The following is a 27,772-nucleotide window of genomic DNA, read 5'->3' on the forward strand; positions in this document are numbered from 1 at the left end:
GGTGGATTAATATTTCTATATTGTTTTGTCTAGATACAAACATTTTTAGGTAGATAGATAGATAGATAGATAGATAGATAGATAGATAGACTGACTCAATGAAAGGAAACCTATTGATATCCATTATTGCAGCATAAATAGGAGCGTCTCATTTTTTGCAGGTCAAGTGACTGAGGGGAAATGATTTGAACAAAGCTTTGTTTATAAGGTTTGAATGTATTGTTATGAGCCAGACCCGCCCCGCAGCTATTGCCCTGAGTTCAGCTTTGATCAATTTAAGATGGCTGGTTATACGCGCGCATCCTATAGCTGACGGACTTTATAGCTTATCCTTCCCCGGGAGAATTAAAAGCCTGCCACGGGTGTCCTAATTTGCCGAGACTGAAGGTAGAGGTCATACAATTACAGTATCGCAGCATATCCCAGGATCGTGATATGAGATAAGCCTGTCACAATCCAATTAGACCAGGGTTGGTGAAAACTGCGAAAACTTGACCAAGTTGCATTAAAGCCATTAAAGGCTAGCTCTGTTCTTTAAATATGAGAACAATTTGGCAATATAGTGAACCCTCTATTCATACCACCCTGTACATCAGGTCACGCGGTAGTTCACGCACCCGCCGCACGGATTAGAACTGATCAAGTAAAATGTTCTCCACATTAAGCAAGCTCCATTCAGCAGACACTATTACCAAATGAGGAGCAAATGTTGCGTTCAAGTGGAAACGTACAAACTACATATACCTTGAATCTATTTAAATATGAACCCGCCGTCCCGAATGTTCACAAAAAAAGTGTTGCTGGAAATATAAAAGTAAACGTTTGGCTTAAACATGGTCCGAAGTGTTTCCTACAATCCGCATACAGTGTAAGAATGCGATCTTCAGAAGTGTGGGGAACTGTGATGAAAATGACACTAAATCCCTGTAAATGTCATAGTAAACCTACTATTTATTGTCTGGACGCTGAGGAAAGCTCCACTGCCCAGGCGCCTCGCCCACAGCAATAATGAATCGCTGTTGTTCCGTGCCTTTAGGGAAGATGTGCTCGCTATTTTTGAAAGTACGAAGGCAACATTAACTGGCCTCTTGGATAATTGCTTAACTTGTTAAAGGGAAGAATCCAGAACCTGTGGGAGAAAAGTTTCATTGAAATACGTTTTTTTTTCACAAATAAAAAGCGCTTCAAACATGTTTCAAATTACAAACCACAGCACCCAAAATTAATTCTGCTTCCAGGAGGCTACAAGTATTTGACTAACATCATAATTTTCCACGTTCACTAAAAGCACTTTATCTTGAAGCTGGTGATCACGTTATGGCTAAACTCTTATCGCAGTTGTAATAACGTTTGAACTGTCCAGTTATGTGATTGCAGAGGCAGTACTCTGTTAACTTTGGTTGCTTACCTTCTTATCAAATTCTGCAAATATACCGTGAAAAGCTGTGCTCTGATGAGGAACTAATTAAAGCTTACCACTATTTCATCATTGCAGCTAGAGGGTTATAAGCGGGTGGGTGTTGTCTCTTAGACTGTCATAAACTCGAGAGAGAAGGAGGCCAAAGGTGCAGAAAAGTAACAGTATAAAGGAGGGATGAAAGGAAATCGAAATAGAAATAGGAAGGGAGATGGAAGGAATGGTAAATAGGAATAGGGAAGTAAATGGTGGGAGTGAAAGATGTAGGGAAAAGAGAAGCAGAGAGAAAATGCTGTAGGTGAAGAAACTGCAGGAGAGACTGAGATAGGTGGGAAAGCAGAGAAATGTAGACTATTTAACAGACTGAAAGAATGATTGACAGTGGGGACAGGGAGAAAAACAAAGAACATCAAGGAACAAAAAAAAACGTGAAAATATAGCTATGATTCCACATATAAATTTTCAAAATTAAGACCTTAACATGGAATTAAGCTCAATACTGACGTGACAGACAGGTAGATAGAAAGAGGAAGTGTGAGAAACAGCACGGAATTGGAGAAAGGAGAGAGACAGACCCGGAATGGAAGAGAGACAGAGAGATGGAATTGTCTTGGGCACAAAAAGGCGCACATACTGGCTACGTGACGTCAGGCTTTGCCAGAAAGTACAGCTCAGCAGGCCCCACTTTTAAAACCCACGGAAACATCTCACTTTTAGATATGTTAGGAGACGCTAGATTGAATTGCGAGTAACTTAGTGCTCCACTGGTGTATCTATCAAATGCTTAGCACAGTTCTGTTCATGGGTTTCGCGCTGTCTACTCTTTTGATTGATTACAATGTCAGCTATAAAGCAATGATGTCCATTCGGCAGAGCACATTTGTAAATATTGCACAATGCAGGCGTTCAGCTAGAAATAGGTTGGTGTTATTTGTAATTTTTAATCTTCACTCGGCCACGTTTGTAAAAGCTAGTGAAATCTGCCGGAAGATTGTTTGTTATTTACCGCTCGTTTCTCTTGCCCTAAACAATGATAGGACCCACATATGTGTCAGATTTTTAAAGCACTACCACTATGAATGTTTTTAGGTTATTTAAACATGGCATCTTAATGCATTACAACTTCAAAATAAGCCCCTGGCAATTGTTTTATGTGGTTGTTCTGGTTGGAATTTTCCGACATGTACTAATTATCAGTCTGCCCTTAAGTGCGCAGTGGGTGAGAGAATTCTGGAGGAGAGGGTCGAGTTTCTTGTGGCAAAAGTGATGGTAAGTGCTTAATGAATTTGGAGAACACAATACGTGGTTGCTTTGACACTATCAACTGCATTCTGTGTTACAAGTGTGTGTGCAAGGCATTGACTCTCAAACACCACCCTGTATCCCGCTAACAACAACACTTTGAGGAATTATTGTTACTCATGCAGTTTCATGAAGTAAACAGGTGAAAAGGTTTCAAAATCCAACCGGTACAGTACTGTCCCTTGTAGGTTCCTCTGGCAACTTCTTACCATTATCAGTTTACTATATACTAATGTAACTAACTGGAAGTATTATCTCTTGCGCCAAACACCCAAAGGGCAGCAGGTGGCCGGTCCGTTCAGGACAATAGCTCCTTTTCAATGGGTGCACTTGCTTGGAAGAATAAAGGCTATTTATACCTTATCGATCTTAGGAACCTTTTTTTTGTTTTATTTTTGAAAGTTGTAGGCGATCTATTTCGAATCAAAGTGATACGTTTTGGTAGAAGCAACTAAGAGCTCTGGAAAACTCAGAAACATCTGTCTGAAGTTTAAAACGACAGATTTTTTTCTTGAATGGGGACACATCAACAAGCTCCTTTAAACCTATGAATGGGCCCGTGTCTGAGCTTGAAGGTTTGGGGCTGTGTCCCTCTGTTGGGATGTCTCTGTGCACTGCCGATATCTGTGCTTGCTTGCACGTGTTCGTGTGTTGTACGTGCCTCTGTGTCCTGCCAACCAATTTTAACTTGCCAAGCATCCGTGTCCGGTCTGTTCAAAAATGACATTTTAACTATTTCTGTAGGCCGGAGTCGAAATATGCAAATTGAAAAGATAAATTGCTCGATACATCTGGAAATGTTATCTAATTAGGGCGTCAGAAATTTAATCTTTACAACGAGCAGGTCAAATAATTACTGTTAATTTAACGCCCAAATTATCTTTCATTGATTTGTATTCTCTTAAATATAGTTTGGCAGGAAACCATGATCCATACCAATGGATTTTACTTTATGTGTGAACACGGCGGGCCTTAGAGTGAATGATTGCAACCCATCCCATACAAATAACAAGATCACATCATGTATGCATTATTAAGCCATGTAATTGAATGTTCCATAGTTTGCATATCAAACTATTAAAATAATGTGTTTTTCTTTTCTTCCAACACGTAATGTTTAAGCCTGCGCGTCTATTTTGTGACTCTGATAATTATGATCCAATTAGAGTAAATGTTCCCTTAATTCGGAGATTTTTTTTGCCTATATTTTTGCATTTTAATCTCTAACTGAGTAGCCCGTGACGTACACTATTTTTCCCCTTTGATATATTCCCTGCTGCGTCCAATGTTACCTTTCAGAGAAAACTCAGCCAACATTCAATTTTCTACCCTGAATCCCTTTTTTCGGATACAGCTTTATCTGTTCAACATCGTTCATTTTTAGGTTCGGGATATCAAACTAAGTGTTATCTACTTTCATATCAAAAAATACATTCGCAGGATTGCTTTCAAGGACAAGTGGAAAAAAATTGCATCCCCTGCATGCCATATTTTCATTGCAAATTTTAGTCGATATTGGCGTTTCAATAACTTAATTTGGATTGCTAAGGACAAGTTACAGTAAGCAATTACTGGTCACATCATTAAATACACATTATCCATTATTAATTAAATTTGTCGATCTCAGTTACCCTATAATACTTAATTCTCCTCCACTCAGTCACAAATCATGAAACTTATACAACTTACATGAAAAAGAAAGTGCATGTATGTGAGCCAATGTATCGCATACCTGTATGCATACGTACGCATTTAAATATAATGCACACTCATCGATGAACAGATAAGTATACGAGACAGCGGGGATAGATAGATAGATAGATAGATAGATAGATAGATAGATAGATAGATAGATAGATAGATAGATAATCATTTCATCCTATTATCTTTCTTGATCTTTCTCGATCGCGTCATTTCTTTTCTCTTTCATTCGAATTTAATTTGTTTTTTACAGCATAACCAGAACTAACCGTTAAGTCTTTTGGAAGTCTTGCAGAACTGATTGAAAAGCAGATCACACCATCGGCTTTGCACTTTATAACATCTTTAGGACGAATGCCCTCTACAGCCTCTTTTCTGATTCCCGCTATATGTTTTATTTCGGTTTTATGCGCCACGAGATCTTCTCCCATAGCGGTTACTTATTTTCTACAAGCTTTCAGAGTTGCAATACAAAGCTAATTGCGTCTCCTTTGCAAAATAAGAGTCCCGCGATCTACCGCAAAAGTTTTGTTTCGTCAGGCGCTTTCTGCGTGGGTGGAATATTGACCTTAACCACCATGAAAGGAAGATTGATTTGTAATGTGCATCCTTTACTAGGGACTAAAGTTAAAGAGAATGGAGCAGATTTCTTTCATCATTGCCTGACACACAAAGAGAAATCTGGCGTCCAGTGGAATGACAAAGATATTGATAGAAGTTTGTTGTTTGAAATATAAAAAGAATAGAATTGGCCAAGAATGAAAGCACTAACTATAGCCTTCTCAAAAGAAATCAGGCGTAGTCAGTCAGCAGACTTGCCACTTAAAATCATTGTTTTAAGTGAATCATAAGCTCAGCCCTTACGTTATTGATTGATACTGTTAACCGTGACATCTTCACCGACTTGAATTGAACCCCGGGAGTCTGCAACACGTCTGAAAGAAATCATTTTGCAGAATGCATGTAGCTGGACGCGCAACTCTCCCGTGCTGTTGTTAAAGTCGTTCCGTATTTGTTTATTCAAATCGGTTGCAGTGTTTATTCTTACCCATTGGCCTAAGGGAAAGCCGCATCACCGGCCTTCTCCACTCATTCAGTCCGGCCGGACTGGACTTTTATTTTGGCTGAGGCTCCCCGCACTTTCTCTGCGAGTTTAAAAGAAGCCTTTAGTGGTGCGAGGACACCCAAACACAGCTTTAGTGTGAGCTTTGTTATTTCATTTCTGCGCCTCACTATAGCAACGCCGAGCGTCTCGGCAAAAATGCACCTTCTCGGGACAATGGAACATCCTGCCGGAGCCAAGAAAGAGATTCATCTGTTACATTTATTTCTCAAATTGCTGCATCACCCAGCAAGGGGAATCGGATGAGCCTCCTTGCATTTCTCTTGTCATTTAAGAGCTAGAAAATATGCTGTATGTAGATTAACGCCCAAATAAACAGAACAATCAAAACAGTCAGTGTAACAATGAAATGAATTAGTGTCATATTACGCAAGTGGTACAATCTAAAGTCTCCTTAAAACCGACTGCAGTTGTCTCTGAGGTTGGGGAGGAGTTACCTTGCGAGTTTAGATGATCATTAAAAGTTCACTTCATGAATGACCGTCTCTGCACAGTGTGAGTTGGTTTTGATAAGAATACATATAGGGTCTCAGAGCGTGGGTGTCCGTTCTGCACAGGACACTGGGTCAGCACGCAAAGGGAAGCAGTTTCACTGTCTGTAAAGGACGCAGGTTGCCTTGAGAAGGAAGATGTGAGCGTGTTTTACAGTCTAAACCGAAATGCAGCTCCATCTTCTACCAATGCAAACTTGGGGGGAGAATGACATCATCAGTAAAAAGGCAAAGCCCGCCTTACAAGTGGGGCTTTGACCAGATCTTGCTCTCCATTCATAACAAATAGGTGGTATGTAAAAGCGATTGAGTTGTGCTCTACAGCTTAAAGGCGGGGTAGGGAGGGGGTGGGGGGAGGAGTGAGAGTTCTTTTAATTGGCGAGCACCACTGTCTGTGGGTCCATTAGAACACTGGATGTCAAAGAAACCTTCACTTATATAAAAAAAAAGCTGATTTCATTAACAATGCGTTAATCCCTATGTGGAGTTAACGGGGCTGAAGCACACACTTGCACAAAGCCGTTTAAAACAATAATTATGTCAATTCGAAATGCAAAACCGGCAGCTCGATGTTGGGATTTAAACACTCTTCTTAATTTGTTCTTCTTCAGTTTGACATTTCACCAGATTGTCTTTCGACGAGGTAGGCGGTAAGTGAGGGGAGTGTTGGTAACGTGTGTTTGCATCAATTAATTAATAGGATAGATGTAACTGGCGTACAGTGGATAAGAAACTACAGGAGGAGCAACCAAACTGTCGGATGAAAATGGGAGTGACATGAAAACGTCCTGGTCCATTATTTCTGGGACTCCAATTGGTGCAAGTCTAACAAATATGAGTCTCGTTGAACACTTCCGGTTCAGTGCTGAGAGCTTCTCGCTGGCTGTGATGTAAGTGAAAGTGACTAGACTGCAAATACTGTTTCCAAAGCAGCGTCTGTCAACAGCCAAGCAAACCCCTGGGTCTAGGAGGCAGCGTCGTATATACGCAGATACAAAGAAATGGACGAATGGAAATGGGTGTTCAGACAGATAACAGAGAGACGGACATCAACTTTATTAACATGCGCCAAAATAAACGTGTTCAATAGAAATGTCTTAGTGTTGTCAGTCGCTTTGGGAAAGATTTGTACATAGCATGCGAAGTGTCTAATATGGCATTTTCAACCAGGCAGCCAATATGAGAGACTTTTATTTACAACTGTAATGGATAGATTGATAATGCATGCTTAGATTGTATCGACATGCAGCGAGAAAAATAGAACCATGGAAAGCTAATGTTAAACGGGAAAATAAATGTGGATACAAATTTCTAAATGTGTTCCAGCACAGCATGAAAGCAGATCCTTCGCTCCAACTAGTCCTCGCCGACCATGTTCCCAAAGTAGTCCCACCTGCCTACGTTTGACCCGTATCTCCAACCCTTTACTATTCGCGTACTTATCCAGACGTCTTTTGAACGTTGTAATTGTACCTGCTTCCACCACTTTATCTGACAGTTCATTCACACACTGACCACTCACTGCCCTTTTTGCAATCCTTCTGCTCTCAACTATAAAATATGCCCCCTAGTTTTGAACTGTCCCACCAGACCTTTTTCGACTCACCTTATGATTTCATGATTTTATAAACCTCTCTCAGGTCACCTCTCAACCTCCCAAGATCCAATGAAATAAGTCCCAGCCTGTACAGCCTATCCCTATAACCCATATTCTCCATTCCTGGCAACCTCCTGGTAAATCTTTTCTGAACCTTCTCCAGTTTAATAATATCGTTCCAATAACAGGGCGCCCAGAAGTGCACCAGAAGGGGCCTCACAAACGTCCTGTACAACCTCAACATTACGTCCCAGATAAGGAACTACGCAATACCAAGTGCAAGTATAATCTGCATTACTTCAGTCCAGAAATCCTAACAAATAAAGTAAATACATTAATTTTAAAGATGATCAAAACCTGCTAAACGGTTGCCCGAGGAGATTTTTTTTTATGATTTTTCTGTTCAGTTTCAATTGCCTGCGGATGTATTTAAACGAGGACAGAAGGCTCTTAAATAAACCAGCTGAGAAACTTCCTGCATCGGAAAGAAGGCTACATCACAGATCTTTGTGCAGTTCAAAGGTTTGGGGCCCTTTTAAAACCCCCGTCACGTCACGGTTAGCAGCTCTTGTATTTGAACAGCTGCTCGGGGGCTGAACTGAAGCAAACACAGCAAAGTCTGGCTCGGAAACTGCACTGGCTGCTGCAACGCCTTGCAACCTGCTCTTCCAGAGCCCGAGCCCTCACTCAACAGCTTTAATATGTCCAGAAAGCCCGAGGAACGGCATATCAGAGAGGGCTGCACGTGTTCCTGTCATATCCATCTGCATATATTGGCACTTGACCTCAAATACCCAAAACAAATACAAATATGGGCAGTGAGTAGCGTGTACATAGTGTACATAGATTCGTGCATGTTAATACAATATACAAATATGGGAAAAGCACATTGATAGCTCAAATGGAGAGTTTAGTGTATATATGCACAGCGCTGACATATAATAGATACATATTACATACATTCAAGCTACATCTACAACAAGATTGAGAATATTATCTTTCTCGCACGGATTTGGATCACAACCGACTCAGTGTGATATCAGAGCACTATTTGGCCTCAGATTCACTATCAATTTACAGATCTTTGCTATATCTTTGTTCTAAATTAGAGTGAAAATTTCTGGAGCAAATGTGCATTTCAGCGCAATTCAAAGATGTCCCAACTTCACTCGAGCCACTTCCAATGTCATTTCCTCTCTTTTCCCCAGATTCCCAAAATCCCACCAGACGACATGTACCCTTGGTAAGCACGTGACCACAAAGGGCAGTGTCTCCAGTTTCGGAACAATATCATTTAACCAGTTATCATTTAACCTTTACTGAGCAGCACATGATCCATTCCTTGGGGTCGATACAGACTTACTGTCTAGTTAACTACGCACGTTACATCTATCCCATCCGTCCTGAAAACTATAACAATGCCACGCTCATGTTAAGCCGTCACTTCGGCTGTGTTCAGTTAAAAGTGACATAGTCGAGAGCTCTGTGGAATAGGCCACATGTGTCAGTGAGCATGAGCATGCTATTGGAAAGAATTCACGACCCCTTGCTTTCTATCTAATATTGGGTTTAGATTTTAGATTCAGATTCTAATGTGGTTGCGGTCATGGCCTGGTTGAGTTTCTGCGGCTCACAGCCCAATTAAGTGCAGCATCTACAATCCACTTCAGTGGCTTACTTCCTCACGGTCAAACTCACGTCGTGTCTCAGTATTACTCTGGAATCCGATTTAATCTCAGATTCGCAACTATCAAGCTCACATTCGGTCTCAGGCTTTTCACACTTTGAGATTCAGATTTCAACTTACTATTGGACTGAGACAGAGTTGTTAGAATAAAAGCAAAATACTGTGGATCCTGGAAATCTGCAACAAACTTAAAAGGTTGCTGGAGATAACTTATCACTTGTCTGTGGAGAGGGAAGCAGAGTTAACAATTCGAGTCTGGTATGACTCCTTCAGGACTGATGTTGTGAAGTCGGAAGAAGGGTCATATTCGACTCTGAAATGATAACACTGTTTCTCTCTCCAAAGAAGCTGTCAGACCTGCAGAGTTTCTCCAGCATTATCTGTGTTTGTTTCAGTACAGTTCGAGATTGGAACCCGTTTCTTTTACCTCATAAAGGCATAGTGTCAGACACAAATGTAGGCAATTTGTGGGCGGCACTGTGACTCAGTGGTGAGCCCTGCTGCCTCACAGCACCAGGGACCCAGGTTCGATTCCAGTTTCAGGCGACTGTCTGTGTGGAGTTTGCACATTCTCCCCGTGTCTGCGTGGGTTTCCTTTGGGTGCTCCGGTTTCCTCCCACAGTCCAAAGATGTGCAGGCCAGGTAAATTGGCCGTGCTAAATTGCCCCTAGTGTTAGGTGCATTAGTCAGAGAGAAATGCGTCTGGGTGGATTATTCTTCAGAGGGTTGGTGTGGATTTGTTGGGCCAAAGGGCCTGTTTCCATACTGTAGGGAATCTAATCTAATCAATTCAGCCTTTCTAATGTCTGTTGGTTCCCTGTAGAGTAATTCACTCAGTCCTATCCCCTGTCTTGATGCCCATAGTCTTGGCTCCTATAACCACCATCCTTAAGGCAGAAAAGTCTAGGTCATTGCTACTGATCACAGTCCCCCTGCAGCTCAAACCTAGAAACATAAAGTTGGTCCTGGCATCCCGGTACGGTCAGTAGAAAGAAAGTCCTTTTTTTTGTGGACATTATGTAAACTTGTCATAATCTTGTACAACTCTCTCGAATCCCCCCTCAATCTTCTTTGCTCCAAGGAGATCAACAGCAACATTCTGACCTTATATATAACCCATTGCTTCCCCCTCACCCCACTTCCCTGGAAGCATATTGGTAAATCTACTCTACAACCTCTCTTTATTCTTTGTGTTATTAACATCTGTTCATTGTAGATTTCAATGTGACAGTTTTTTTAATTTCATTATTGCACTCTGAAAATCTCCTTATTGTCAGAAAAAGAAACAATTGATGGCTCGGGTTAAATCAGCAGTCATTATCTTCATTCCCACCACTATACTCGTGTTTATACAGGTTTTAGATAGGTTCATAATAAGAATGATCTGGTTATCTGTTCACAACTCCTTATGGAGTATATGTTATTGTTGGAGTTTCCACGGTAATATATGAGGTTTCCTCTTGAATTTTAGATCATCAATCCACCCTTTTCTTGCACTTGAATTGGTGGAAATATTGTATATTGTATTGTAACTACTAACATATTCAATCTCATTTGATATAGCATGAATGCAGAATGGAGCTTATTTCCTATTCAAGTTAGAAATGACATGTTTCCCAGGAATGATTAAAAGGCAGATACTTGGCTTCTATTGGATATCCATCATTTCAACCAATGGTATGGTCAATCAATGGTGTGCATCCATGATGCTATCAGAAGTATAGTTCAATATATCCACATTTTATATCAATTCTGCTATTCTGTCTGTTGTTTGAGAGAAGCTCCCAACATCTCCTATTCACTCATTGAAAACATTAATTGATGGTTACCACTTGCCTTATGGCCAATTTGTACTGAGGCATTTTGGAGAATAAGGAAGTGGAGTTCCGTGGGTATTGGAATGACAGGAAAGATTCCGAAAGCCTATAACCATGCACACATTCCATAACAGGTTTAGTGAATACATAGATGCACTAAGTACCAGTAGTAAACTAAAGCATTAATAATTAATAAAACATCCGACCCGAAACCTGCCGCGGGTGGTGGAGGGTGAAGTGTCTGATATTCTTCCTACTCAAGATCAAACAACTGTGCAACCCAAAACTTTAATTAAACAGGTAGTCACAGTTTACTGAACAAATTCTCAATGATCTGCTTTGGTGATCTTGGTGACTTGATTTTGTCAAACTGCACCTAAAGTTTCTGGATTTGCGTATGCGAAGGAAGCACTCACCTGATCAAAAAACAATGGGTAACTTAGGTTTCCGCATTCTATGGGCTGTGAGAAGGCATATTCAGTCGTAAAACGTGCAGATGCGCCAATGAGGTGCACATTTCACTGATCAAGTGACCAAAAGCAAAATGATATGTGAACCACAATATGCACGTTCCAAATGAAGGAGGAGAAAGTGAGGACTGCAGAATCTGGAGATTAGAGTCCAGAGTGTGGTGCTGGAGGTCAGGCAGCATCTGAGGAGCAGGAGAGTCGACGTTTCGGACATAATCCCTTCATCAGGACCCTGCATCAATGTGGACTTCACCTGTTTCTTAATTTCCCCCTCCTTCCAATGTATCCCAGTTCCAACCTTCCAACTGGGCATCGCCTTCCTGACCTCTCCTACCTGTCCATCTTTTTTCCCACGTTTCTGCTCCACCCTCCTCTCTGACCTATCACCATTACCCCACTTTCATGCACTCTCAGCTACCTTCCGCATAGCCCCACCCACTCCCATTTATCTCTCCGCACATTCCTGATGAAGGGCTTTTGCCCGAAACGTCGATTGTCCTGCTCCTCGGACGCCGCCTGACCTGATGTGCTTTTCCAGCACCCCAGTCTCTGTATTTCAAGTGAAACCAAACTGACTATTCAAGAACCGTTAACTGCATAGACTGTCTATAATGTTGCAGTCAAAAGAGAGGATTGCAGATGCTGGAAACCAGAGTTTAAATCAGAGTGGTGCTGGAAAAGCACAGCAGGTCAGGTCAGCATCCGAGGTGCAGGAAAATCGACGTTTCGGGCAAAAGCCCTTCATCAAGAATGAAGGCAGGAAGCCTCCAGGGTGGAGAGATTTTTTTAAAAATGTTGTTTCGATCAAACGTTCTCGGTGTGGCAACCACATAGCAATCAATTTACTTTTGCACTGTTTTATACGCAGAAGACTCTATCGTCAAGTAAAGGTTGATAGTGGCGCATTGCACAGGAATTTCCGGAAGCTTTAAGCAGCCCACCTCGCGCCCCGACCCCCATCTTTCCCCAGGGCCTCACCCCCCACTCCAGCCTCCCACCTCCCCCCCCAAACATCGCCAAAGATCAACTTTGTTGTTGGAACATTTGCAGATATTCTACGGTTCTTGTTTCCTCACCGAGGCCTGAAGTGTCCTAGCCATCCCCCGTCCTGGGAAAACATTCGCCATTTTCAGAATCCACCAGCGAATGCAACAATTTTTCTGATTGAGAAGCTGCAGGATCCCTCCAATTCAGAATCTACCGTTTCTAATTTCCCGTTTTGCACCTGAATCTGAGGCTCCTTTGGTAACTGCCTGCGTTTTTTTTTCATTTCTGAGAATATTAGCGGCCACAGATCTTCACAACTGAAGTTTAAATCTGGACTCTGCAAATACAGTCAGTTTGTCCTTCACCACCGAGCCTTCGAGTGGAAATGGTCACCTCGGGGTGAATGTCATCATCAGGTGCCTTGGTAGCCAAAGGGGACCGTTCCCAAAGTTACTGCATTAAAATTGAAATAGTGGGTTTCCTAGTGAACAACGAGAAATGGAGTAAATAATTCTCCGACTAAAAATCAATCAGATTAAGGCCCGATTTGAGCAGAGAAACTGTATTAGGCCGAGGCGCAATATTGGACACATGGAGCAGCCTCAGTTTCAGGCGAGGTTTAGATATATTAGCCTTGTCCTGAATTTCACATTAAGTCTTGGTCTCAGGCTCAGACTCAGATTCCCCATCAGGGACAGGATGCTATTATGTTACCGCCTTTATACTCTGATCATTATCTGGATGGTGTGATACACAGCTGCAGTCCCGGGTTATAGTGGCGGCTGCACCACACACTGAGTTCAGCAACAAAGACGCGCTGCATATATATGCTCGGACACACGCACAGAGCTCTGCTCTGTGGGCAGCTCATTCTTTATGTTAAAAGAAAGCAAATAGAAACACCATTGGACAACTGAACATTAAAAAGATTTCACACAATGTTCAGTAAGTTCCCAGGTAGTCAGACAGACCGCTTGGAAATTTGGACAAAGCAGACTGCGAAAAAACTGAAAATGAGGTGCTCTCACCCAAATTCCAGATTCCCAGTATTCAGGGATCAACTCGACTTCCAAATTAGACTGCCTCTCTGACAAGCTTGTAGAGTCAGTCTCTGAATCGAGTTCAAAACAAACATAACCTCTAATGCAATCCCATCCAGAAAACAACTCTTGGACCTGTAGTTTTTTTAAAATTGTGAATAATGTTTTAGGTCTGTACCAGTTACCAGGAATACTAACAAGTATTTCTCTCCTCCCTTGTGTATATTTGCCGCATCCTCCGTTTTTGTTTAAATCGCGGGATTGTTTAAGTTAGCCAATCATCAACTTTGGCCCTGTGTTGAGCCGAGCTGGTTATATTGCACAGCTGCCCAGGAGGGAGCGCTGCATGTGCATAGGCACATGGACAACATTCGGCCTCCGGCAATTACATTCAAACTGTTTCCAGAGAACACGGATCCTGCACTTGCTCCACACTGAACTGAACTCTGGGGAGGTCAAAGAAATTCCATGAGGGTTCCATCCGGGACACCCCGAGCTCCTGGTTAGTTCCATTGTCAATCTCCAACAGCGTGTGACCACCCTCTCCAAGGTTCCCACACTGTTGGCCTTTAGGGTTTTTTTTATTGAGCTACCCAGTCGACTGCTATATTACACTTTTAGCTTCATTGCACAGCTTGCCCGCGACATTCGGTAGCAGTATCAATGCACTTTCAGTCCGGTCTGTCAGAGGGTCATTATTCCGAGGCATTCGCTCTTGTTTCTGCCTCCACGCGTGCAGCCAGAGCTGCGGAGTGTTTCCAAGATCCTTTGTTTTTATTTCAGATATCCAGTATTTTGCGTTTGTACCTTCAGTCTGGTGTGCAGCTCCGCCTCTCAGCCATGCAGCGCTCCCGCGACACTGCAGGCGCCGGACCGGCTTTATATCCAGTTTGTGCTGATCGGGGAGGGAGCTCTGTGCATGGACACACAAGACACCACTCACTGTGGTTAACGTGTTCATGCTCAGAACATACTCGGAGATGAATCCCCACTTTCCAAACTTTGAAATTATCTTTCGAGAGAGTCCAAGTGTTGTCTCGGAGGGAGACCCTGAGCTTTTAGATGTTGTATCAAACCCAAGCGGGTGACACCCCGTCTCTCCCCAACCCCCTCCCCGAGGTGTCTGATAGCTTCTCCTTAGAGGGAGTTTGGCCTGTGCTCCAGATTGACACCAGAGGTTTAGTGTCGGGTTAATCAGAAAAAGGTGCTGAATTCCGGAGTAGAAAGGAGCCCTCGGCCACTCCATTCAACCTGAGAGTCAGGCTCGGTCCCACTGTCTATCATTACATCGCAGAAAATTCTGACAGCTCCACAGGGTCATTTGCAAAACAGGTTGCACCGGAAATGGGAAGTGCTGAAGGCTGCAATGGAAAGTACAAATGGTAATCTCTGATTTGGCATCTGACTCGTCCTCGGGATCACTCGGCTGCCCATTTCCACTCAGTTATTAGCTAAGTGATGCATTTCCCATCTGCAGCGTAACTACTGACGGAATGGACTGAACCTGGTGCCGAGGTCAAACTCGTGAGCAGGGCAAGGGCCCTGTTTGACTGGAGGTTGAAATTCGAGTTGTACGGATGGGTTGCATCCCGGTTTAAGGTGCAGCGCATTTCTGCCGTCCACAGGCAGAGAGACTGCCGGAATCTGTTTGCAGTGAAGTCCGGGCCCTTTGCATTGGCCAGATTGCATCAGAACAGGTTTCCAAATGACAATGTGAAGGGGCGTATCATTCAAATCCAGGAGCCATGAGATCTGCTCCCTGTCCCGAGAACTCCTCTGGGGTCGGTCACATAAGAGGGACCGGGACCGAGACGGATGGGGGAACCTCTAGCCTCTCCTAGGAACGGGCGCTGCTGTCATTGGCGGCACAAGTCGCTGTCCGCCACTCGGCTGCGCCGGAGCTCTGATAGAGGAACTGAAACAGAGCGGATCCCACAGACACGACCTCAAACCCTCCTTAGTGTCCCTAAATAAGTGAGGTCGGGGCGGGCACTAATTTGTAATGTTTCAAATACAGTTTTTTTTAAAGCAGTTTAGAGTCCTTACAGCGACATGCAGTCTGCAGAGTTGAGAAACCTCGAGCTCTCAGACTGATCCAGTGAGCTGGTATCTCGGTGCATCCAGACTCTCCTATCGCAACAACTTTAAAACACTTCTTATTTTAAAATAAATGTAACTGCCAGTGAAATTGACACTAAAATAAAGGAATTGGAAAGCAAATATGTTTGTGTAAAGGGCACAAACGGAATTTGTTTCTTTGTACTGAGTATACAGTGAGCTGGGGGAACAAAGTTGGGCCACTGTTCACCACTTGTAAACTTATTTTTGTTGCTGCTATGAGCCTCCAGAGTGAATCTGAAACGCAGGGGCGGGGCGGGGGTGATCATGAGATGTTTGGCTGCTTTCCCTGAGTGTTTGTGCATGTTCCCCGGGATTGGACACACTTTCTCCCTGTTTGGTTAGTTTTGGAAACCGCATGGCATCCTCCCAGCGCTGTTACGGGGCGGGGGGGGGGGGGCTGCGGGGGGGGGCCGGGGCCGCCCCTAGATCTATCTTTCTGCCCTTTGTCTTTCTCTCAGTCTTTGTCTCCCCCTCTCTTTCCTCTCCTTCTGTCGCTGTCTTTCTCCCTGTATGTCTGTCTCTGCCTATATCTCACCCTTTCTGCCCAACTCTCTCTCTTTGCCCCCCACCCCCACTCCGTTCCTGTCTCTCTGTCTTTCTCTCTCCCTCTATGATTTGTTCTCTCAGTCTGCACCCTTCCCTCAGTTTTTTTCTCCCTCTCTGTATCCCCCTGTTTTTAATCTGTCTCACTCATTTTTTTTTTGTCTTTCACTCGCTCTGTCTCTCTATCTTTCTCTCTCCCCCTCACTCTCTCTCTCTCCTCCTTCCGCGTGCTGATCCTGCCTGCATGGCTCCAGAGAGCAATGAAAGAAATCCCCCAGCAGGGGCGGACGGCCAATCAGAAGGCTGCGCTGCTGTTCCCTGGCCGGGATTGCCATGGCTGCCACCATCAATCAAGAGGCGAGCGGCCAATGGGAGGCAGGGACCGGCACGCACGCGGCGTCTGCTTCCCCCCCTCTCCCCCCTCCCTCCCCTCCCGCTCGGCGCTGCCAATGATCCGAGCCTCGGTGCAAGTTGTCAAAGGCTCGGCTCGTTTAACAAGTCAGATCACTCCGGCTTAGCAAGTCATGGCGACCACAGCATCTAATCATTACATTACGAGCAGCAACATCCTCACCTCCAACTCCATCGTTCACGCAGAGCCAGGGAGCATGCAACAAGGGACAGCCTACAGGGATGCACAGAAACTGGTCCAGAATGATTACATGCAAAGCAATGGACACCCTCTCAGCCACGCTCACCAATGGTTAACGGCTCTCTCCCACGCCGAGGGCTCTCCCTGGTCGGCCGGCGTTCCGGCCAGCCCCCTCGGTCAGCAGGACATCAAGCCCTCGGTGCAGTCCGGGAGGGACGAGCTGCACAGCGGGGGCACCCTCCACCACCGGCCCCCTCACATGGTCCACCAGCACGGCAATCACCACGGGGCGTGGGGCAACAGCACCTCCGCCCACCTGCCCAGCCTGGCTTCCAACGGCCAGAGTCTCATCTACTCGCAGCCCGGCTTCACCGTCAACGGCATGATCAACCCGGCCAGCAGCCAGGCCATACACCACGGGCTGAGGGAGGCTCATGAGGAGCACCACGGGGAGCACGTCCCGCACCACCAGCAGCACCCACCGCACCACCACCACCACCACCAGCACCAGGGCCACGAGCACTCGGACGAGGACACCCCCACCTCGGACGACTTGGAGCAGTTCGCCAAGCAGTTCAAGCAGAGGAGGATCAAGCTCGGATTTACCCAGGCCGATGTGGGACTCGCTCTCGGGACGCTGTACGGCAATGTCTTCTCGCAGACCACCATCTGCAGGTTCGAGGCGCTGCAGCTCAGCTTCAAGAACATGTGCAAACTCAAGCCCTTGTTGAACAAGTGGCTGGAGGAGGCTGACTCCTCGTCCGGAAGCCCCACCAGTATAGACAAAATCGCTGCCCAGGGCAGGAAGAGGAAAAAGCGGACCTCTATCGAGGTGAGCGTCAAAGGGGCTTTGGAGAGCCATTTTTTGAAGTGCCCCAAGCCCTCGGCCCAGGAGATCAACTCTCTGGCGGACAGTCTGCAGCTAGAAAAGGAGGTGGTCAGGGTTTGGTTTTGTAACAGAAGACAGAAAGAGAAACGAATGACTCCTCCCGGAGGAGCTCACCCCGGAGCCGAGGATGTATATGGGGCCAGAGACACTCCGCCGTCACATCATGGGGTTCAGACTTCTGTACAGTGAATGACCACTTCTCTCACTTTTTGTTCCTTTTATTTGTTCTTTTCTTAACGAACAGCTTAAAACACTGGACTATCGTTACGATAGCTCACGCTAATGATGTGTTTTGACCTATACAGAAGGAGCTCGCAGGCAAATGCAGTGAGTATATAAATGACAGCAGAGGCACTGATATACATACCTTTACAAAACTGTGGCAAACAGACACAAAACTGCCTGGATAGAATGTGACCTGAAAGGCTGCTATCATTGATTATGTATAGATCCACTGTGACAGGCGGGGCAAGGGGATTTTGTTTTGTAGGAAAGCAGGGGAGGATTTGGCCAGGAGCTGCAGTTTTGTTTGATGGAGGAAAAAGAGCGAAAGGAGGGTGGGGAAAAGAAAGGAAATTCCAACACAATGCTGTCCGGACTAGCCATCGTAGCAGTCTGTTTTATTTTTGAAATCTCAACCGAGTGGGAGATAATTCTCATTGAATTGTATGAGGCGAAAGGCTATGTGTGTGAACAGAAATTAGGCTGTGTCAATCAGGCAGAGAGGGGCTCATCTCGAACGATACCATTCTCTCCAAGGTCTCAAGTTGGGAGCTGCAAAATAGCAAACCGCGATCAATTCACACAAACAAAAAAAAGTAACTAAATGAATGATAAATCGATAAACATCAGACGCTCTAAACTACGACGGATCACCGACTAAAAGTTTAATCCCCATGTTTAACAAAAACTAATTCCGGTGGCCAAAATGCAATATCTTTTTTATACAACAGGAATATTACAAATCTGAGACTTGAACGCCTCCGAATTAGCACTGTACAATAATGAATTAAACAAAAATTCTCAGTCAAAATGCTGTAGTTCCTGCCACATTTTTTTTTTCTCGGAAAAAAAATATATATTGCAGTATAAAACATTGTACTTATTAAATGTGCGCCCACAATCTATCATTTTAAAAAATCGGCAGTCGGATGTAATGAGATAAAACGCCCTGTAAAACATGTCAATATATTGCGCTTTCTTACAAAGAGCATATCCAAGCATTCAAAATTCTAGAAAAGATGTGTACATATTTGAGATATTTTGATGTGGTGATATGATTGTAATTTAACCGCAGTTATAGCGATTCCTAAAGACAATAAAATTTAGTGAAGTGTTAGAAAAAAAATTAAAAATTAAAAAAAAAGCACCGGGTCAGATAGGTTGGTACAGAAAAAAAACCCTGAGACACAAACTAAATTTGTGTCTGTTCGTTTAGTAACATGAAGTTAAACGTGGAGTACTTTGTTAGAACCTTTTCTTATAGGTTTACGAAGAGCGATTACCATGCACATCTTATACCACTATGTATATATGTTGCATATATTTGTCTTTTGAACTGAAGAAGAACAAGCAGTATCTGAATGATTTTTTTTCCTTGTATACATTTTTCCATAATGCTGCCCAGGGAATTTTAATATCATTTTCACGTGGCCTGCCTCAATGTATTTATTTCTTTAAAAGAAGTTCTGGAAACTGTTCTGTAGCTTTAATTGATTAGATGTTCTATGTGGGATGTACATTTTTTCCGTTATGCTATTTTTCCCCTTCTCTTGAAAAGATTGTTTTTGGTACATTTCAATGTGTCTTGTGAAGATAAAAGAAACAACGCAGAGTCCCTTATATATTTATGTTAAAGTAATATTTTATTACTTACATAAAAGAAGCAATCGCAACCTCGAAGTCTTTATGTCTTGGTTTTGTGCTCTGACATTTCCTGAGCGGGTGGCCAGAGATATAGTTTGTTTTTCAAATCCGTATCATGGCCTCACTTTTATTATTCTAATAAGGGTATGAACATAATATTCCTTTCCATAGACACATTAACCTCATGAAGAGAATCCGGAAAGATATTGAAAAACACGCTCACACAGAGACACAAATGGGCACATCTACTTTATCAAATACATCGATTTCGCAAATGATGTGTTTTTGTTTTACTTTTGGGTGCGCATACAAACAGAATATGTTTTCCACTCATTATTTAACACATTAGACCTGTATGTGCGAATGTTACAATCGCGCAGACAGGTATCTGCTTACTTACTGAATCAGCATTTTATAATTTAATGCTTCAACTAAGTTAACCATAATCTATTGTATGGTGCACATGACAGCTAATAGGAATCACACACATTTAGTGCATGCATATTGCTTTAAACCGACCTGCACACATTTTACACATGTGCCACGTATACTTGTTATTTTAGATGGTTGTATCTCTTAACTAACACACCAATATGGGCAAACTGTAATTGTACTTATGTCGCACGTGTTAGTTACCCGGCAGTGTCGAACAGACGGATTTTTCCAGTTGTAAAATATTTTTCTCTATTGACGTATACTTAAGCTCATTTCATTTTGAATTAGCTGTAATATTTGGTAGATCGGATTTCTCTCGAGAAATTAAAAGTTGCAACCGGCCGGCTGACTGGCCGGGCCCTGGTTCGCTTCTGCGCTCAGTCAATATTACACACGTACAAAACATATTCAGTTAAATTATCTTATCAATACAGACAAAAAAAAATTGACAGAAAGAAGAAGTGTTTTCTGACCACAAACGTGCTGATCGGGTGAAATGTTGTAGTTGGTTATGGATCGGGAGCATTGTTCAATAGCAGTCACTGCATTATCTGTAAGGAATGCGGCTGCCCTCTACAGGCCAGGGCCCCACACTGGCCCACGACTTCCCACCAAAGCAGTTCAATTCTTCCTGCTACGATTTTCAATTTCTTTTTGTGTGTGTGGTCTGGAAGAGTAGGCATTTAATTACATTTGTGACTAGGTATCGTGACAACAAATTGTCAACTAGCAGGCCTATTGGTTAGTTGGGGAGAGGGGACCAGTTGTTGGGAAACTACAAACGACCAAGGCAAATCTTTTCCTTCAATATTTTCTCATGCGTTTGTCCCGTTGCAGTGCTAAACTTTGAGAAAGTGCGAAACGTACCCAAGACGCACTGACGGCATTGTGGCTAATATAGAAATGTGTCTCTTCAGACAGAGCATTCCTTGATATGAGTTAAGACAAAAAAACGAGTTAATCCAATCTAAACAAAGCGTGTAGGCGATTAAACACCAGCTCTTATTGCACAATAATAAAACGTCTAACAAATATATTATTTACTATTTAATTACTGCAGTTTTCAATTTAAAATTATTCAGCGACTTTCTAGATTATCCTCAGATTTTAAATGTAAATGTAATCGATACTCAAAGTTGTTCAGTCTGTCGGAAGCCCCGGTTTGTTCGGCGAATTTCCTGTCGTTGTTGAATGGTTGATACTGCACTCCACTTTTAAATTAGTTTCACACCAACAAGTGAAATGAAGACTTGCATAAAGAAACCTTGTTTTAAATGAAATCCATTCTCAGATCTGAGACAAAGAGATGTTTTGCTGTCACTGGGAATTATTAAATTAGGTTCACGTAATGTCGCCATTAATTTATTTTCATAAACTGTTTTTAAAACACCGAGTTCTGTCTTCCCCATCAACACTGACAGCCCGAGGCAGACTAAATAAAATTGGTTAAGTTTAATTCCGTCTTTTTTTTTGTATCTGTCATGCTACTATCGATTTTTTTTCGGGAAGAGAGACATTTTTGATATTAAGCGCGGATTTCAGGATGGAATAGTGTTCTTCAGTAAGATCAAGTTGGTTTTTTAAAAAATATGATATATAACTGATGGAACAACATCTCGTTTTGCTTCCTTTAAAATTAAGTGGATGATGATCACGAAAGATTTTATTGTAAACTTTACAGAATGACTGTCCCTTAAAAACAGAAACCTCTTCTACCCTTGAAAATTGATCTCCATAGAAAAGGGGCTAAGATACATTCAAATAAAACGCACGATTTAAGTGATAACTGTACTGGAGAAATACATTCATTTCGTCAGTAAATATTACTACGTCCATAGTTTTTAAAAATGTTCCTGAAAAATATGAAGAATTTGCGAGGTTTCTAGATCTGCTTTTCCCGGGTGTTGGGATGAACGATTCCAGGAGCTAACATAGAGTGGAAATTAAAAACTTGCTATTGCAAAACTGCCGATACGGTGAACACTAAATTACTATTGTGACTTGAGTAAATTGTAGCCAATAAACATTTCGATTCATTTATATATATAGTTATAATCATGAGGTTCAAAATTAAATATGACAATATTTGGACGTATATAAAGAGGAGAGACTTTAAAAGTTTGAAATTAAGAAATTTTAACAAAGACGTATTCAATATACCAAACTTGTGTGCGCGTCGACGGCACTGTTGCGGTTGGGTCCTCACCTCTGATGGAGACACATTTATAAATGTGATTACTTATTTCAAACTGTAAACAAACACCTCGGTGCGTTCAAACAGGCTTCCCGTCCATAAAACATTTGGCAGCTTATTAAGGCCAGCCATGAAATAGATTTTAACTCATTGGTCTCAGAAACAAAACAAAAGCCTTTTGATAGTAAAGAAATTGATTAATTTAAAACGTTTTAGTTATTTTTGTCTATTAAACTCTAATCGGAGACAATGCGTTTGAGTAAGTAACGGGAACGGAGGGGGATGGGGAGGCGAGGGAATTTATTAACTCCCCATCAGATAGAGAGCAAAATCAGGCGCGCGTCCATTCGTTATGCTTGAAAACTATGTAAACTTAACTAGAGGCCGCTTTGTGCAAATACACGAACAAAGACCGCAGTTTTAACGTCCAAAGTAAGCAGATAGGCCCGCACGAAACAAACTCCGAACAAAATTATTAGTCCAGGGAGAGGCTGGACTCCAGTCACACATGTGGACTTTAACAAAACATTAACACGGACAGTTTCTGTGCATTGAAAGAAGGGAGCACATCAGTGACTCTTTCGGACCTTTACAAACTGGGAACTCTTAGTCTCGGAAATCAGATTGTACGTTAACTCAACTCCCCCCGTAGCCGAACGTTCATAAACACAAGCTACACAGACACTGAGATAGGGGGAGAGATTTGCAACCGTAATCTGTTCAACCAACTTTAGTACAAGCGATCTGAACTGTCAGCAAGACCCAATTGTGTAATACCTTGAAATTACTAAAGGATGAAGTCCATGCCTTGTACAAGCATATGCGATGATGCATAATACAGTAAAAACACACGCAAATAAAACATCCATCATAAAGCGTACAAGAAGATTATTTCTGCGCACAGTCCACGGGATGTCTAGTCAGACCAACAAAAATATAACAGATACCACAGATTGCAAAGTTTTGCAAGTTATAGAACATATTCCATTCAGGCTTCCATGATCACGAATGTATATTTCAATACCTCTGCATTTGCACTGACATGTACATTAATAAAAACACGCGTGTAAAGAGTAAGAAGGCGAAGGGGGGTCCGCATTTGCAATAGAGATGTTTTGTGTCAATGACCACAAGGGCGAGAAGGTAATGTGAGCCCAGTGGAAAGTGGGTTTTGCAGGAATTCCCATATCATTTTGTATTCTGATTGATTTTCAAATATTCAGATGACACAGCTCGAGCAGTGCGATTAATAGTCCAGGTAGAAGCTGTCTTAAAAGGTTCAGATGGTTCTGTAGATCAGGCGGTCACATCTTCTATTACTCTATTGCAGCCGTGCGTGCAATGTTACCGCTACACTGTCCAGTGATAGCTCACATGATATTTGTCAATGTTTCTCCATACACCCGAGTGACTTGTGCCTAAACTGTACCAAATACAATAATACCGGCGGATGTTGTCTGATAGAAAACGCGTGATTTTAGTACCAAAAAAGTGAGAAGCATTCAAAGGGTTAACCAAATATTATTTTGAGTTAGCGACCTTGTTGCTCACTGCATAGATTTGCTGCTCCTGCCTGTGTCTGGAAATAACCAGTGCTTTATTGGAAAGCATACCTCTCCATTAAAACTCAGCGACGTTGTTCTATTTAGTCAGGGACGCAACTTCTCAGTGCAGTAAGAAATAATACAGGCCAATGTATCTTTGATTCTGTATTTTGAAAGTTATTCTAGGGACCATAAATTACCGTGCTTCAAATGGATAATATATAATGCTAGCTTATGAGTAGCTAATGGATACCTGGAAATCATGTTTTAGAGGCATAGTTATACTTGTCACTGATCTATGCATTTTAAAAAGATAATAGATCTCCTCCTATTAACGAATAAGACATTTCCTATGTTCAGTCCCAGACCATCAATGCGATTATTACCATCGCGCAATAAAACAATAGGAAACGGCCTTTGCTTAATGAATGTGGTTCAAACGTCATTTCCAACAGCGACGCCGGTCTTTGTCATTACAATGTAAATAATATAATGTCATGAAAGTTCGTAACATCTACCCCAGTTTAGCAATGTTCATCGTCGCAGGCTTTTTTTGTTCGCTGTACTTTGTTGTACCAGAGCAACTTGACGGCTCAATCCTTTATTGTCAATAGTATTTCTTTTATTGGACATGCAGATATACAATTTATAATATCGGAAGCAGCAATTAAATGCTATTTACTTGTGAGTTTCTGCGGGCTGTTTGGTTAGTCATTGGTACTCGTGGGTTGGACAGTTACACTTCACTGACGTTGTGTAGCTGCAATTTGAAATTAAGTTTAATACTGAACGAAATTCATCCTAGGAATAGTAATTGTGGATATGTTTACGGGCTTGTGTGGGAAAAATTGGGAGAGTTTAAAACATGAACAGAAAAAAAAGCCAAATTATACGGTTGATGTCTTTTTGTAAAAGAAGTATACTTCGAATATGTACTTCATAGAAAATATAGTTAAGCATTGTCAAATCCAGAATTTGTAAGTTTGTTGAAATAACTGAAGGAAATACCTCGGCTATATTTCACTTCATACCTGTTTTGTTCTTTTAGAAATATAGCCACTGGTTTGATGTTGCTTTTTAAAAAGCTAGTCACATAAAAAATGGAGGATAGTAGCCAGTTCCAATCGGAACATGAAAGAAGACTGGCTACATGTAAGGTGGGAAAGTTTCTTGCTGTACTATGAATTATGATTTGGGCTTCTTTTGTACTCCTGCCCCCAAAGCAATGGAGGCAGGAACTGTGCGGAAACGCAATCAATTATTAATCCATTTACAAAATCTTTGACGATCGTAGAATTGGGATCAGAGTTTGTTGGTATTTCGTAAGTGTGGAATTAACACACAGCCAGGTAATGCATTCGTTACTTCCCATACGTTTTCTTGGTTTCAACGCATCTTGCGATCGCTAAAATGCTGTAAAATATTATCAGCAACATATTTTATCTTCCGTTATATCAATTATTTGTCACTACCAGGTCATTTTGAGGGGAAAACAATTCAAGGCAAACCTAAATTATTGTGAAGTGTGCACATTTACATTGTTGTCAAAACTAACTCGTTTTTTTGATCGACAAACAATTCCATATTTCCGTCAATCAGCATTGGTAAACACTACCTAAAAGCAAAACGGAATGTAAAACATTTATTAATATAAAACTTCAACATTCCACATAAATTAAACTAAATAGATAAATATTCTATAGAAATGCTGGCAACTCGTGAAAAAGTCTTTTTGGTGCCTGAAACATTTTGGAAAGTTTTTTTTTGTTTAGTCTGATTAGATTAGATTCCCTACAGTTTGGAAAGTCTCTGGCCGTCACCTTGTAAACCAAAAGAATCATATTAATTTTGCATATTTCAGTCACTTCAGGAAATTTAATGCAACAGATTTGAGGAAATAAATGTAAATTTCATATTCCGGCACAGTTTGTACACCATCAAAAAAAGACTACTAGTGTAGCATTGCTGTCAGCCACATTGTTGCACGTTTACTAACAATACTGGTAACTTTCTGGAAACATGCAGGCAAGTGCACATTAAGTTGGCATAGATAGGATATTTTGTCAGTTACGTACAATTTTTCTGTGGCTTCAATGGAGACATTCACTTTAAAGGAAATTTGATTTGAATATTTTCCAGCAGACACATTTCCAAACCTCTTAACAGACATACACAATATGAAGTGTTTTGAAAGTTCGTGTGTCTTCTCTAAGCTGTCTGCTCGCCAGGCTGAGTGAACATGATACAATGGCGCGGCCTATCGGTAAGAATGGGCAATTACTGCTTCCAAAGGTTGCCGAAACCCGCACAGTTTCCTTTATGCCAATACAATTCTACCAGGAATTAATGCTTTCGTGACATTTTACGCCACGACATCATTATACATTTTGCAGCGAAAAGAATACAGATTAAACACAATTGTTAAAAAAGTTATGGTAACCCGAGCTTTACTTGTACAGACAAAATATCGAGGGTTGCTAAATCCTTTACTGATTGTTACAATCGGAGTGAATGTTCTCTGATCAATCATCGATCAGTCCATCGAAAAGAGGAGGGCGGTTGTTTCTTGTGTGATCTATACGACAAGCAAGTTTGCATGCTGGCCAGTTTAAGGTAAGTGTTAGTTGTCTGCAGACCATCCTGCAGTGTTCACTGTTAATCAAACAAATATTGTTGTATTGCGGTCAATAATTGTTAGTTCCGGTGGAGTGGAAACACGTCCGGTAATGAACATTGCACTAGTTCCACTGACGTGGAATTGAATCCGCACACAAACCTTATGTTTCCCATTGTATATAAAACATAATATTGCCTAACGCTGCAATATTATCAATGTTTGAGTTAAACATCCCAGAACAGTCGCAAATGTTGTTCTTTTGAAAGTTTGTTGTTCGTGCGTGTCATATAAGGCAGAACGACGTCAGTAAATAGACGCCATCGCAAGAGAGGGACTTCGTTTCCAAATTCTTCCAAATCGGAACACGGTCTCGGGGCGTTCTGGCTTTCAGAGTGGACTGTGTGGGACTGACAGCAGAGAGGCTGGTGAACCGGCTTACAAGTTGCAGCTGCTGGAGAACGCTATTGTGTGGACACATCTAACGTATACACCGTTTGGACATGCTATTTGAATGAGGGGGGAAACAGCATATGTTTTCATTTTTGAAGAATATGACGAGTTGCTATAATCATTCTAACCGTCTGTTTTTTTTCGCTTCGCCTAGTTCACACTACTTTCAAATCTTACAGTTTACGCCAAATGAGTGGGAGCCCAATTCGACCCATGAACATTAGTTTACATGATGTCCAGCTTTTCTTCACCAGTAAAAGCAACTTATGTTTTACTAGAAACAGCTGCCTCCGTCTAGGTTGGCAAATGACAAACGGTGACATTGGTAGCGCTGCTCCAATCCACGGGGTCAGCGTGAAAACTGTTCTGCTTCGAGTTACTGGACAAAACCGAGTTAGACTCAATCAAGGGCAGAACAGTACGTTAACTTTGGGAATTAGCCCCCGACTTCAAACTCCCAAATCGAATTTGAACTTTGAAAATGTTTGCACGTTGCGATACTGTCATTTGTGTTGTACAGCCTTGATTTCCGCTCGCTGCAATATTTATAGATAATTTCGATAATGAATACATTTCTCTGTACTAGGTTTTAATATTTCCCGCAGTTCCCTTTCGGGATAATTACAAAACGTAGTTACCTAACCCCAAATTGCTGGACGTGTAAATCGGTGGAACATCTGTCTAGGGGATTGAGTTTTTTTTAAAAATATATATACGAAAGATTTAAATTGTACTCATTAAAGGATATGGAGACATCCAAAATGGCTGTTCATTTAATTTAGAAAGAGCAAACTGGAGTCACATTCAACCTTTTGCAGACGAGCAAGGACAGTAAAGCACAGCGGAACCCATCGCCAAGAGGAGGAGGTTTACAGCGAAAGCAAGTCAG

The 27,772-nt window shown here is 42.1% G+C and overlaps 2 protein-coding genes across 13 annotated transcripts in view; one reads left to right on the forward strand and one right to left on the reverse strand.

The window, feature by feature from the left end:
* The window catches only part of LOC122546907, an 18,630-nt gene extending 1,555 nt beyond the window's left edge, over nt 1-17,075 (reverse strand). The window contains exons 1-2 of one of the 12 annotated variants that reach the window (XR_006310845.1): nt 16,995-17,043; nt 949-1,129 (exon numbers count right to left, since the gene is read on the reverse strand). Coding sequence is in view for 1 of the 12 variants with exons in the window: in XM_043685523.1 (XP_043541458.1) it covers nt 14,440-14,878 (439 nt within the window). In the remaining 11 variants the exon portion in view is untranslated. Of the gene's footprint in view, nt 1-948; nt 1,130-1,408; nt 2,485-4,689; nt 4,983-5,468; nt 5,941-5,980; nt 7,699-14,439; nt 16,107-16,994 lie in introns of those variants that run through there. The other 11 variants (XR_006310846.1, XR_006310843.1, XR_006310844.1 and 8 more) reach the window with 11 other exon arrangements.
* On the forward strand, nt 16,248-27,122 carry pou3f2b (POU class 3 homeobox 2b). The gene is made up of 2 exons (XM_043685514.1): nt 16,248-18,104; nt 27,038-27,122. Exon 1 carries the CDS (start codon nt 16,821-16,823, stop codon nt 17,964-17,966), a length of 1,146 nt encoding a protein of 381 aa, XP_043541449.1. The 5' UTR covers nt 16,248-16,820; the 3' UTR covers nt 17,967-18,104; nt 27,038-27,122.
* Nucleotides 27,123-27,772: the final 650 nt, after the last annotated feature.

The sequence above is a fragment of the Chiloscyllium plagiosum genome, chromosome 3, assembly GCF_004010195.1.
Source record: "Chiloscyllium plagiosum isolate BGI_BamShark_2017 chromosome 3, ASM401019v2, whole genome shotgun sequence".
In the NCBI taxonomy this organism is placed as follows: Eukaryota; Metazoa; Chordata; class Chondrichthyes; order Orectolobiformes; family Hemiscylliidae; genus Chiloscyllium; species Chiloscyllium plagiosum.